General features: G+C 32.8%; 1 protein-coding gene across 1 annotated transcript in view; it reads left to right on the forward strand.

The window, feature by feature from the left end:
- LOC129234033 (terminal uridylyltransferase 7-like) overlaps window positions 1–14,619 on the forward strand; it is a gene marked incomplete at its 3' end in the record, with an annotated part of 42,320 nt that extends 27,701 nt beyond the window's left edge. The window contains exons 8-11 of the mRNA XM_054867939.1: window positions 7,192–7,297; window positions 8,252–8,338; window positions 12,104–12,204; window positions 14,461–14,619. Coding sequence (XP_054723914.1) covers window positions 7,192–7,297; window positions 8,252–8,338; window positions 12,104–12,204; window positions 14,461–14,619 — 453 coding nt within the window. The remainder of the gene's footprint in view (window positions 1–7,191; window positions 7,298–8,251; window positions 8,339–12,103; window positions 12,205–14,460) is intronic.
- Between the last annotated feature and the right edge of the window lie 118 nt (window positions 14,620–14,737).

Here is a 14,737-nt window from a genome sequence, read left to right on the forward strand (position 1 = left end):
AAATACTGACTATTTTGCTTTTATTGTAGTTTTTTAAGGATTATTAATTATTTATTACTACTTTTATACTACAAATCCAAAAATCTACTTATTACTTTAAACTTTTCACTTTGTCGCCATATTTGATCGTTTGCACAATGGAAGTAGACTTAAACTTCCAGAAACAGAATTGGATGTTTATATCAATGTGTACTATTGAAAATAACATTAAATGTGCAAAAAGTTATGAATTTTTGAAAATTGACCATTACTTTCTGGAAAAGAAAATTTGAAATTTTAATGTAAGCGTCCTTTAATATGTGAAAAAAAAAAGATTATTGGCATTACCCTAAAGATCGGCGGATGTTGATTTTTGTTACTATGCATTATATGGTATACCGATTGATGCAACAAGTTAATCATATTTATACTGTAATTTAGCTTTGCATTTTGCTCAATATGTTTTGTGTAACCTACTAATAAGAAAATAAAAAGAAGTATTGTAAACCAAAAGTGGATGCTAAAAGGTTGCTGCAGGACTGCGTGACATCAAAGAAACGCTAAAATAAGTTGAAAGTAAGATAAATAAATACCTTTGTGCTGAATAGTAAAGTCAGACCAAACAACGTAAGTAGAAGCACAAATTTGTAAATTACAGCTGACACGTGTTTCGGCGTTGCAGGGAACGCCTTTTTCAATGCAAAAAATAATGAGCTTATGAACCCTTCGTTCCTCTGATAAACATCAAATTGTTTTGAAAAAGAAATTAGCTATGCTTTGTAAATCTTCTCATGTCGTTCCTCTTGATAATTTACCTGTTGTTAATAAGAATGTTGTTGTTAATCTTTCTAGCGTTCCATTAAGTAATTCTCAAATTGAGGCTCCAAAATGTAATGATAATTTTGCTGTGAGTGTTAATCCTTCTTTTTCAAAGCTTATTGCTCCTGTTGAGAAAGCTTTTAAATTTAGTGCCTTAACTTCCTCTCAAAAAGATTCGATTCGGCATCTTATAGCTTCTAATATTGACTCTAACTCGAAAATTTCTAAACCTGTATTTGCTAATACTGTTAGCCGTTCTGTTAAAGACTTAGTTTCGAATTCTGATCTGGTTGTTACCAAAGCTGACAAGGGTGGCCAGATTGTTGTTCTTGACAAATCATCTTATGTTGATAAAACTAATGATTTGATTTCTTCTGGGCCATATGCTAAAATTTCTAAAGATCCTAGTGATAAAGAGTTAAAAACTATTGCATCTGCTGTCAAGTCTGTTAAGTCTATTCCTTCAAATGTTAAACGCTCTGTTGTTCCATCTATTGCTAATTGTGCTAGATTTTATGCTTTACCTAAGGTGCATAAAGCTGGTATTCCTTTCAGGCCGATTGTTTCCAATATTGGTACGGCTTCGTACAAACTTGCAAAATATTTAGTCTCTGTGTTTTCTCCCCTTAGGAGTCACAATTTATTTACTATTAAAAATTCTGTTGAGTTTGTTAAAAAAATTCATAGTTTCGTTCCAAATAATGCTTTTATGGCTTCTTTTGATGTTAACTCTTTATTTACGAACGTTCCCGTCGAGGGTTCATTGTTATGCCTTCGTAGAAGACTTTCTGAATTTCATTTCACCAATACGGAAATTGAGGATTTAATTTTCCTTACCCGTACTTGTCTTAAGCAATGTTCTTTTGTTTTTAATGGGAATTTTTATATTATGTTAGATGGTCTGGCTATGGGTAACCCACTTAGCCCCATTCTTAGTGATATTTACATGCATTATTTTGAGGTTAAGCTGTTCCAAAAACTGCAGTTCCAATTTTATGTTCGGTATGTTGATGATTGTTTTGTTCTAATGAACCAGAATCAGTTTGAGAGTGATGAGATTTTATCTATTTTAAACTCCATTGATCCTCATATTCAGTTTTCTTGTGAGAAAGAACGGAATAATTGCATTTCATTTCTTGATGTACTTGTTTCTCGTACTGAAATTGGTTTTGAAACTACTGTTTATCGCAAACCTTTTGCTGTCTCTTTACCTCCTCATAGACTATCGTCTCATCCTCCAAATCAAAAATATTCTGCTTTCAATTCTTTTGTTTATCGCGCAATTAATATTTGTTCTTCGTCGGAACTTCTTAAAGTGGAACTTAATTATCTTAAAGCTGTGGCAATTGATAGAGACTATCCGCCAACTTTGATTGATTCCATTTATGAAAAACTTTCAAATAAATCCCAAACTAATGTTCTTAACTGAACCTTCATCAGAAAGAATTTGGTTGTTTTGCCATTCTTTCCATCTGTAAGCTATCAGGTTGCTAAGATTCTAAAACGTTTCCAATTCCAGGTGGTGTTCTCTCCTATTAATAAACTTTCATTCTCTTCTCTTAAAGATCCTATTCACCCTCTTAATTGTTGTGGAATTTATAGAATTAATTGTAGTTGTAAACTTGCCTATATTGGACAGACTCGGCGTGCTTTAAAAATTCGCTTGAAAGAGCATCAAAATTATGTGAAAAAACAACAATTAAATAAGTCTAGTATTGCTCAACATTGTTGGGATTCGAATCACTCTTTTGATTTTAACTCTTATCAGATTATCCAAAAATGCCCCAATTCATCAGATCTTGACTTTTGGGAATTCTTTCATATTTTGAGGAACAGTTCTAACTTAGTTAACGATCTTAGTGCAGTTCCATATTTTTCTAACATTTGGCTCCCATATCTTTAATACTGTCCTTTCCCCATTCCCCCCCCCCTTTTTTCACACTCATTTTTATCTATCTTCCTTTATTTATTTTTACCTTTTTGTCTTGATTGACCCCACCCCCCCAATTTTCTTCTATTTATCTTTATTTTTCCTTTTTTCGAATATTTTTTGTTTCTGTTTATTTTATTTCATGGTTTTCCATTCTGCTTTTCCTTTCTTGCGGTTCACGGTTACTGACAATTTCTTTTCTTTTTGTTTAAGCTTCGGCTTAATCCTTGTCCAATTGAATTCTTTCTTTCTGGGTTCGTACCTAAGAGAAAGCTCCTTGGCCTTTGCTTGCATTCCTATTGGTTCCTGATCGGTTTATAACTTTGTCATTGGTGTTTGGCTAATCCGCTGTTTTTATCTTTTAAGCTGCATGCTTGTCTGCTCTTGGCTTTTGTCGGATGTCTTTTCATCCATAAGCTCATTATTTTTTGCATTGAAAAAGGCGTTCCCTGCAACGCCGAAACACGTGTCTGCTGTAATTTACAAATTTGTGCTTCTACTTACGTTGTTTGGTCTGACTTTACTATTCAGCACAAAGGTATTTATTTATCTTATTTGTGGCTTAAACGGGCCTTACGTTTACATTTTCCGCCTTTTATGCAATTTGTGTTTTTGTTTTTGTTTTCGGAATTTTTGTCTATTGTTGTATTTTGATCGTGACTTTTTACTTCTTGTTTCTTATTCATTCTGTTATTGTTTGATTTTGTTTATTTTCATTTGTTTTGGTTTTGCTTTTGATTATGTCTCAAATCAATAGGTTTGCCAATCTTCGGATTAAGAAATTTCGTTTTTTGAACCATTTAAAATTTCTTCAAGAGTGTAGGCGCAAGAAAATTATTCCGAAGTTTATTTCTTTGAAATGTAATTTACCACGTTCTGTAAAAATTGACAAAGTAATCTTTCGGTCGAAATTGGCTTTACTCAGAGCTTCGATCCAGGAAACTAGGAAACATTTATCGTTTATTGAACGTGAACTTTATGATTTACATCTTTCGGTTTCTAATTCCATTCCCAACTTTAACATTATTGACAGAAATTCTTGGTCTAGAACCCTTCGTTCCTCTGATAAACATCAAATTGTTTTGAAAAAGAAATTAGCTATGCTTTGTAAATCTTCTCATGTCGTTCCTCTTGATAATTTACCTGTTGTTAATAAGAATGTTGTTGTTAATCTTTCTAGCGTTCCATTAAGTAATTCTCAAATTGAGGCTCTAAAATGTAATGATAATTTTGCTGTGAGTGTTAATCCTTCTTTTTCAAAGCTTATTGCTCCTGTTGAGAAAGCTTTTAAATTTAGTGCCTTAACTTCCTCTCAAAAAGATTCGATTCGGCATCTTATAGCTTCTAATATTGACTCTAACTCGAAAATTTCTAAACCTGTATTTGCTAATACTGTTAGCCGTTCTGTTAAAGACTTAGTTTCGAATTCTGATCTGGTTGTTACCAAAGCTGACAAGGGTGGCCAAATTGTTGTTCTTGACAAATCATCTTATGTTGATAAAACTAATGATTTGATTTCTTCTGGGCCATATGCTGAAATTTCTAAAGATCCTAGTGATAAAGAGTTAAAAACTATTGCATCTGCTGTCAAGTCTTAAGTCTATTCCTTCAAATGTTAAACGCTCTGTTGTTCCATCTATTGCTAATTGTGCTAGATTTTATGCTTTACCTAAGGTGCATAAAGCTGGTATTCCTTTCAGGCCGATTGTTTCCAATATTGGTACGGCTTCGTACAAACTTGCAAAATATTTAGTCTCTGTGTTTTCTCCCCTTAGGAGTCACAATTTATTTACTATTAAAAATTCTGTTGAGTTTGTTAAAAAAATTCATAGTTTCGTTCCAAATAATGCTTTTATGGCTTCTTTTGATGTTAACTCTTTATTTACGAACGTTCCCGTCGAGGGTTCATTGTTATGCCTTCGTAGAAGACTTTCTGAATTTCATTTCACCAATACGGAAATTGAGGATTTAATTTTCCTTACCCGTACTTGTCTTAAGCAATGTTCTTTTGTTTTTAATGGGAATTTTTATATTATGTTAGATGGTGTGGCTATGGGTAACCCACTTAGCCCCATTCTTAGTGATATTTACATGCTTTATTTTGAGGTTAAGCTGTTCCAAAAACTGCAGTTCCAATTTTATGTTCGGTATGTTGATGATTGTTTTGTTCTAATGAACCAGAATCAGTTTGAGAGTGATGAGGTTTTATCTATTTTAAACTCCATTGATCCTCATATTCAGTTTTCTTGTGAGAAAGAACGGAATAATTGCATTTCATTTCTTGATGTACTTGTTTCTCGTACTGAAATTGGTTTTGAAACTACTGTTTATCGCAAACCTTTTGCTGTCTCTTTACCTCCTCATAGACTATCGTCTCATCCTCCAAATCAAAAATATTCTGCTTTCAATTCTTTTGTTTATCGCGCAATTAATATTTGTTCTTCGTCGGAACTTCTTAAAGTGGAACTTAATTATCTTAAAGCTGTGGCAATTGATAGAGACTATCCGCCAACTTTGATTGATTCCATTTATGAAAAACTTTCAAATAAATCCCAAACTAATGTTCTTAACTGAACCTTCATCAGAAAGAATTTGGTTGTTTTGCCATTCTTTCCATCTGTAAGCTATCAGGTTGCTAAGATTCTAAAACGTTTCCAATTCCAGGTGGTGTTCTCTCCTATTAATAAACTTTCATTCTCTTCTCTTAAAGATCCTATTCACCCTCTTAATTGTTGTGGAATTTATAGAATTAATTGTAGTTGTAAACTTGCCTATATTGGACAGACTCGGCGTGCTTTAAAAATTCGCTTGAAAGAGCATCAAAATTATGTGAAAAAACAACAATTAAATAAGTCTAGTATTGCTCAACATTGTTGGGATTCGAATCACTCTTTTGATTTTAACTCTTATCAGATTATCCAAAAATGCCCCAATTCATCAGATCTTGACTTTTGGGAATCCTTTCATATTTTGAGGAACAGTTCTAACTTAGTTAACGATCTTAGTGCAGTTCCATATTTTTCTAACATTTGGCTCCCATATCTTTAATACATTCCTTTCCCCATTCCCCCCCCCCTTTTTTCCCACTCATTTTTATCTATCTTCCTTTGTTTATTTTTACCTTTTTGTCTTGATTGACACCCCCCCCCCCCCAATTTTCTTCTATTTATCTTTATTTTTCCTTTTTTTGAATATTTTTTGTTTCTGTTTATTTTATTTCATGGTTTTCCATTCTGCTTTTCCTTTCTTGCGGTTCACGGTTACTGACAATTTCTTTTCTTTTTGTTTAAGCTTCGGCTTAATCCTTGTCCAATTGAATTCTTTCTTTCTGGGTTCGTACCTAAGAGAAAGCTCCTTGGCCTTTGCTTGCATTCCTATTGGTTCCTGATCGGTTTATAACTTTGTCATTGGTGTTTGGCTAATCCGCTGTTTTTATCTTTTAAGCTGCATGCTTGTCTGCTCTTGGCTTTTGTCGGATGTCTTTTCATCCATAAGCTCATTATTTTTTGCATTGAAAAAGGCGTTCCCTGCAACGCCGAAACACGTGTCTGCTGTAATTTACAAATTTGTGCTTCTACTTACGTTGTTTGGTCTGACTTTAAGTTGAAAGTACTCTGTTTTCAACAAATAGTAAACAAATTAAAACAATTTTGAACAAAATGTTTAAAAAAAACTTAAAATTTTGACAGACAAAAAAACAAAGGGAAAAAAAATTCCAAGTTTTTTTTTTTTTTTTTTATCTAAGGGGAGAAGTTTTAGTTCTTCTGCATTGCTACTTTAAACAATTTTAATTATTTTGAAAATATTACTATTTAAACTTAAATTTTGAATGAAGCGAGTAACCTGGAATTTTCTAAAAAACAACCTGGAAAACCTGGAAAAGTCATTGAACTTTTTTTAACCAAAAGTGTATGAACCCTGTAATTATTATTATTTAAAAATGCAATTTGGAATCACTTGATGATAGATTCATTTCTGAAATCACATTTCTTGTTTTTGTGGCACCAAAGAAAAAAGTAATTATTGCCTGAAAAACAGAGTAAATATATTTCTAGTCATTATGGTGATGATTCTCATTTATTAAAGTTGAGTAATATGAACGCAAAAGCTTATGAAATATACATAATTTATTCATTACTATACGTACTTATTTTTGTGTGTACTTTTAATTTTCAACTGGGAAGCCTCATGGATTCTGCATCTCAATTTTAAAACTGTTCCTAATGCAAATCAAGACTTATTTCCTCAGACAAGTATAATTTTTGTTCTGAAACTTGGTATTTGCAATTAATTTAAAAATTGACTCTACTTAATATTTTTCACCTATAAAGTAAAACTTTCTCTGTGTTTAAAGTTTTCTAAAGTGTTTCAATTGAGGCATGGTAAAAAAATTTATTTTATTTTCTCACTCTGTTTACATTTTTCTATCTGAAATTTAGAAATGGGTTAAACTTTTATTCCAGGCTTGTTCGAAAAAAGAATACGTTCCTGTCTCTGCTCCTTTACCTGAACTTCCAGATGATTCTTTATTACTGAAAACAGCTGATAAAGTTCTTCATGATGTATATAGTAAGAAAGTTTCAAAGCAATTATTTTTAATCTTTTATTTCATTTATATTTTTTTCTAAAACTCTAATTGGAGCTTCAGGAGCATATTATAGTCAACCCTGGTTTATCGCAGTTAATCCACTCCAGACTCTACCACCACAATAAGTGAATTTCCGCGAAATTGGTTTCTTTATTTATAAATTGAATGTTTTCCAAGTAATGTGCAGAAAACTTATTTGCAAATAAATTTGTAACATAATTAAGAGTCCTTGCTATCTAGACATAAAATAGCATCATTCAGTTACTATTATATTTGTATTCTAAAAAGCAAGCCTTACAACCGTCAGATTTTAAATAAAATTAGTAGGTTTGCTTTTGCTATCAAGTAACTGTCATCAAAAATAACAGTAGAATCCACAGTAGAAAATCTTTTCTTTTTTTACATTACATAAGGGTCTGTTATGTATTGTTCATTTTTATTACTATCCTAGGTTCTTTATTGTAAACTGAAATTATTTTCTGAAAGTTATTTATACTGTCACAAATTAAAGTAATATTTCTGAAATTATTTCAGCAAATGAACAATTGACGTAATTAAGTATGACTTTTATTTTCGGCATTCTCTTACAGTTTGTTTTAACTCTAGGGCAGTGGTGCCCAACCTTTTTCTGCCCAAAGACCACACACACGGCTCATATTAAAACCATTCTTGTTACCTTGATGCTTATTTATTAAATGGATGTCTTCAGAGACCAATTCCTGAATATTTGGCTCCAAATTCGTGAAATAGTCAGTAATCATCCTTTTAAATTTGTAACATTGGACAAAACAATGGACCACACGGATCAGTCTTGCGAGCTGGATATGCCCCGCTGACTGTAGATTGGGCATCACTGCTCTAAGGAATACATGTATATTTTATGATAGCTTTTCTAACTCTTGAATAATGGTTATTGTTTTTTTATATTTTTTTAGATGAATATGTACTTAGTGAATCTGCAATTAAGGGACGTAAAGCTTTTGTTGAAGATTTGGAAAGGTACATTCAACAGAGATTTAAAGGTGTGTTTGTTATTTTGTGTGTGTGTGTGTTTTTCATTTACTTTGTTAATTATTTTGATTATCCTTGTAGCATTCGGGTTCATTTATGAGTTAACACTATTTGAAATCCATCTAAGCCTTCCATGATAGTGTTGTCTAGTAATGCAAGGCGGTGTCATTGACTAGGCTTCCAAACTTTGAGGATTTGTAAAAGGGAGCTCCTTAACAAAGGCGTATAGTTAACTTCAGAAAAAAAATCGATAGTATTGTGAGATAGTGTGATCTTTCATTGCAGTAGGATAGCTCAAAGTACAATATGCTTCTCAGTACTGTCATATACTAAATTGCACATAATCGACATCGATAGGGACAGGGTTCGTACGCTCCGAGAAAACCTGAAATTGTGAGGGAAAATGACATAGTTAAAAATGTCAAGGAATTTTCCAATTTTGCCCCCAAAAAATTTTTTTCCAATTTTTCCCCAGGTAATTTTGTAACATGAGATCTAATCTTTGTTTTTATCAATGTTTCCTGAAAAAAATTGTAAAAATTTTGGGGCAAAATGACACTGGCAATTAAAAAGTGGCAACCCAAGAAAACTTCCTCAGTCGCCATTTTCGGCCTTCAATAGTTCCCAAGAAAAGGAAATCTTCGGGGTGAACAGGAATTATGCACAAACTCAACAGGGGAGAAGACAATTTACTGCTTCAGAAGCACAAGCCTGAGGATGGGAGGGTCGATCGGGGAAAATCCCTTATTGATCGGAAAGTCTTTTCAGCTAAACATCGAACGTAGTCGCCATCTTTGGTCAATCACAAGATGGAAATAGACATGATGCTTTAATACATGAAATACACCTTCAAAAACAAATCAGAATCGGATGTTTTCTTTTACTGCAAACTAATGAAAATGATGCAAAATATTCTGCAAGTTGTTATTATTGTTATTATTATTATTATTATTTTTATTTAAAATAATTTTCTTGAGAAATGAAGGAAATGAGAAATGTTAGGATTAATAAATATTTATAACTACATTTATGCAACATACCAAAACTCTAACATCTTAACATTCTTCACTCAGGCTACATTCGGAAGTAGGCACCAGTCGCACCGATGCCACCTCAAGCATTGGAACATGATAGAGTCCCAATACATTTTCAATTAGGGACTCAACCATTTTGACTGCTAGCGGTGGCACCGGTGTGACCGGTGCCTGTTTCCGAATGTAGCCATAATCACCATATTTGGTTGTTAGCAAGATGAAAGTAACGTAAATTTCTAAAAACATTATCGGATGTTTTTCTCAATGTAATTAATCTATTGAAAGTAACATGAAATGTGCAAGAAATTATTAGTTTTGAAAAATTATTTTCTAGAAAAGGAAAATTTTAATTTTAATCTGAGCATTCTTTAATATATGAAAGAAAATAAAAACTGATGATTATTGGTACTGATCTATGATCGATGGATGTTGTGGTTCAGTATGTTTTGTGTTATATACTAATAAGAAAATAAAAAGAAGTATTGTAAACCAAAAGCGTATGCTAAAAGATTGTTGCTCAATTACAGCAAAAGGCTAACATTATGCTTGACACGGCATAGAAGAAACGCTAAAATAAGTTGAAAGTAGTACTTAGTTTTCAACAAGTAGTAAACAAATGAAAACAATTTTGAACAAAATGTAAAAAATAAATAAATGAATAGATAAATAATTTTGAGTGAGAGAGAGAGAAAAAAAAAAGAAAATTATTCCAAGATTTTTTTTTAATCTGAAGGTAAAAGTTTCAGTTCTTCTGCATTGCTACTTTGAACAATTTTAATTATTTCAAAAATATTGTTATTTAAACTTAATTTTGAACGAAGTGAGTAACCTGGAAAAGTCAGTGAATTTTTTTTAACCACAAGTGTATGAACCCTGAGTGCAGAAAATGTTGACAACTGCAAATGCCCAATTTCCTCTTGGTTGTTTTCTCAAATGCTTCAAAAGTTCCTTGACCATATATAGATCTCCATTGCTGTACTCTATGGACTTTGTATTTTATGCATTTGAAAAGATGAATAATATCACTGAGGAGACGAAATACCCAAAATCAACATTTTTCATTTTGCTATATTTTTATTTTCTGCACTTTCATAGACCCGTACAATATTCCAGAGATTTTGGTGCATCGCTTTTGGAATTCTGTGATGGAGATGAAGATAATATGTGTTGTAGGTCTCTTTACTCTGGTGCATAATTTTCACAAAATTTCTTTTTGAAGTTATTTCCTTCTCATGGAAGATACATTGTTTGTCATGCTACTTCAAGAAAAAAAAATCATGCCAATATCTAATCAAATGAATGTAGTTATTGTAATTGAATCTTCTCCTTCCTCTAAAATGAAGAATACTTCCATGAATTGGCCTCAAGCTTGAATTCTTGTTTCACTACAGTAATTGCAATTTTTCGGGAATCACTAGTAATCAAGATTTCTTATTTCAAGAAATAATAATTGCTGACATCCCCTTGTCTTTTTGACAGATATGGAAAAGTGTTTGTACAAAAATATTTATTTACTTATTATGTATTTGCTAGACCATTATAACAATCCCCCTCCTTTTTAATGAGCTGTCCTATATGCTCAGTTGCATTCTAGATAGTGGTTTAAAATTTCATCATCATCATCTTCTTCATGGCTTAGACTTTCAGCCTGTTCCGGCTTCCTGGTCTGTCCACCGCTTTATAGATCGACCGCGGTCTCATTTGCTTTTGGGTTGATAGTATTAGACGGCCCTTGGTAGTCTTCCACGTGGCATTCTTCGTACGTGGTCTCTCAATTTGATATGATAATCAGTAATTTTTCCATTAAGGCTGTAGATCTGTAATTCTTTTCGTATGTCTTAGCTTCTTATTTTGTCTAGGATGGTGCAATGTTTGACCGCTCGGAGAAATCGCATCTCCGCCATCTGAATTCTGTTTGTTGTCTGGGAGTTCATGGTCTATGAGCCATGGCCATAGAGCAGTGTTGGCACTGCCATAACCCTATAGTTAGAATAACCCTATAGTATAGAACTTCATCTGAGTTTCTCTTCTTGTGTTTCCTTTTAAGGTTCTCATCAGGGCACCACAAATATGTTGGAACTTGTACACTTGTTCTGGATATCAGAATCGTGCTGGTATGAAATATTTGAAATGTTGCAGCCAAAGTAATTGAAATTATTAACTTGTTCAATAATTTGGTTGTTGAGAACAATTTTAGTTCTTAACGGCTCCTTTCCCCAAAATGCCATTGATTTAGTTTTCTGTATAGAGATCTTCATATTGTAGTCTTTTTGTAGTGTGCAAAGGGATCGTTGTAGGTCATCTTCATTTGGTTGCATAATGAACAAATTGTCAGCAAACAGTAATGTATTAATTATAGTTGTCATGTTGAGTGGAATACCAGTCTTGACAAATGCTTTCCAAGTGCGTAAAACGTCGTCAATATAGATGTTAAAGCGGGTTGGTGATAGGTTTAAAATTTCTAATTGGTAAATGCCCTGTTAAAAGTGTTCCTTAAATTTGCACGTGACACAAGCAGAATGAAATGAACACTATCAGCCATTGAATTTATGCATTGCAGGTTCTAAGTAAATTTAGTCAATTATAAATTCTTCAAATGTTTCAGAGTGAAATATTCTGAAAAGTTTTAAATTATGTCATATATTTATGTAGAAAATGTGACCTTTTGATTTCTTTCTTTTTTTTTCACATGCTTTATTTGTAACTGGTTGATTTTTAATTGTTATAAATATGCATTTTCAGGAGCAAAATTAGCTTTGTTTGGATCTTCAGTTAGTGGATTTGGGTTTAATAAAAGTGACCTTGATATAAATTTAACTTTACCTGGTAATGAGGCGAAAGAGGTAATCAGTGTTTATGTTTTGCATCATTTTTCCTAATACCTGTTAGCATGAAACCTTAAAATTACCTTACAGTTGAAGCCAACTTCATATTAAAATTCAAGATATGTAAACTTCCTATTAACTAGTGAATAAAATATGACAATGTATATAAAGTACAAATTCAAAATGAAAAAAGGTTAAAAAAAACCAGCAAACAGCTGTTTCGGCACTCTAAAATACAAGTGCTATCATCAGTGCAATTAAAAAACGAAGACAGGTTCAACCCGACTAAAACACAGTCGAGGCGAACATTGGAATGAGAGACGAGTTGTAAAAGATATGAGAGCAGTACCGGAAACGATGACGTCAAGGTTACGTCAGAACCTTGACGTAACCTTGACGTCATCGGAACATTCATCAGAACTGAATTACCTACGAGGTATTGTGGTTGATCGGGGATTCACATCAGATATTATTGATACCATTTATAAGAAGCTATGTAGCTCAGCTAACAAAAATCAAACACTTGCTCCTGTGAACTATTCGAGTTCCGTTGTCTTACCCTTTTTTCCTAAAATCAGTCTACAAATTGCCAAAATCTTAAAGTTTCATTTTTCCGTCACTTTTTCTCCTGTTAATAAATTAAAATTTTCACAGCTTAAACACCCTGTTCAGAACCTTGACAAATGGGGCATTTATAGTGTTTCCTGCCAGTGCAAATTGGCCTACATTGGGCAGACTCGACGATCCCTCAAATTCCGGATAAAAGAACACGAAAATTACGTCAAAAAACAGGATCTCAAACGCTCCTCTATTGCTCAACATTGTTGGTCTTGTGGCCATAATTTTATTTTTTCTTCCTCCAAAGTTATTCACGAGTGTTCGTCCATTCATGATTTAGATTTTTGGGAGTCATATTACATATGGAAAAATGCTAATTTAATCGTCAATGATTTGTCTAGCACTCCCCCTTTTCCTAATGTTTGGAAGTCTGTTATTTGATTTATTTTTTGTCCGTGACGTTTTCTCCTGAGTGCAACTGTCCTCTGTAGTTCTGACGTAACCTTGACGTCATCGTTTCCGGTACTGCTCTCATATCTTTTACAACTCGTCTCTCATTCCAATGTTCACCTCGACTGTGTTTTAGTCGGGTTGAACCTGTCTTCGTTTTTTAATTGCACTGATGATGGCACTTGTATTTTAGAGTGCCGAAACAGCTGTTTGCTGGTTTTTTAACCTTTTTTCATTTTGAATTTGTACTTTATATACGTTGTTATATTTTATTCACTATGCAGTACAAAGTTTTCGACTACTTTTTATGTATTCCTATTAACTATTTTGCATGCACTATAAGTATGCTTGCCAGATGTCCCAGTTTGACCAGATCAGTTCCAGTTTTGAGACAAAATCCTGGTGTCCTGGCCAGTTTTGACCAAACTTATTTCATGTCCTGATAAAAGGGACTTGAAGTAAATTTGGTTATAGATGACCAAAAATGTCATTATAGATACTCAAAAAAGTCTAAAAATAATTAACTGTGAAGGATTGTTTTGGATAATTACTTCATCATTTGTAACATCGACATGTAAAACTAACAGCAGATCTTTCTCAAGAAAAAGTCCTAGCCCCTGTAATGCAATGCCAATGTAATGTACATTAAATATATTTCAAAATTTTATTCCTCATTCAAAGTGTTTCTTTACTTAAGTAACTTGTAAATATTAACATGTAAGAAATAAAATGTTTACATTTATAGGCTTCTATCATTTATATTACCCATAGTTTAGGTGCATACTATAAAGCACTTACTTTTGCAAGTCATTAATTTTCATGAGCCTGTCGTAATCACGAGAATTTAAGCCTCATAAAAATTTCAACTTTATATATAATCAAGGTTTGGTTCTGTACCTAGAAAAACCACGAAAGTTTCAGCTCACAAAATCACAACAATATCTTCATTTCTGCAAAAATTTTGGTTCACCAAAATAAGTACTTTTACAGTAATTAGTAACCCTGTATTCATAGCATTGAAAATAAACCACTCTCTAAAACTTGAAAAAACAGCCAAGGGTTTGTACCCTTGAATACCCCCCACGCTGGGGGGCGGGGACGATTAACTCTGGTGTCCAGGTTGAACATTTCGGAAATCTAGCAAGCCTAACTATAAGAGTTTTAAATATTTTTCCTGCTGTTTAGGATTCAAAGGCTTTATTTTATTTATTATTCGTTTTTGCACTGCATGGTTAAAACGTGTTTTTTTTTTTTTTTTTGTTTCAGAAGCCTCAGCAAATTTCGATTTTAAGAAACGTCATGAAGCATTTGCGAAAAAATGATATTTACAAGGACATATTTTTGATACCTGCTGAAATACCAATTGTAAAATTTTGTTATGCTACAAATGGATGGTGTGGAGACATTAGTTTTGGAAATTCATTGGTGAGTAAATGCCCTCAACTGCAGCCTTTATTTAGTGATTAATGTGTAAATATAATAAGGTATGAATATTCTGCTTGTTTATTTAACTTGTTAGCAAAAGATCTGAGTAAAATTATCC

Source organism: Uloborus diversus, unplaced genomic scaffold, assembly GCF_026930045.1.
Source record: "Uloborus diversus isolate 005 unplaced genomic scaffold, Udiv.v.3.1 scaffold_939, whole genome shotgun sequence".
Taxonomy (NCBI): domain Eukaryota; kingdom Metazoa; phylum Arthropoda; class Arachnida; order Araneae; family Uloboridae; genus Uloborus; species Uloborus diversus.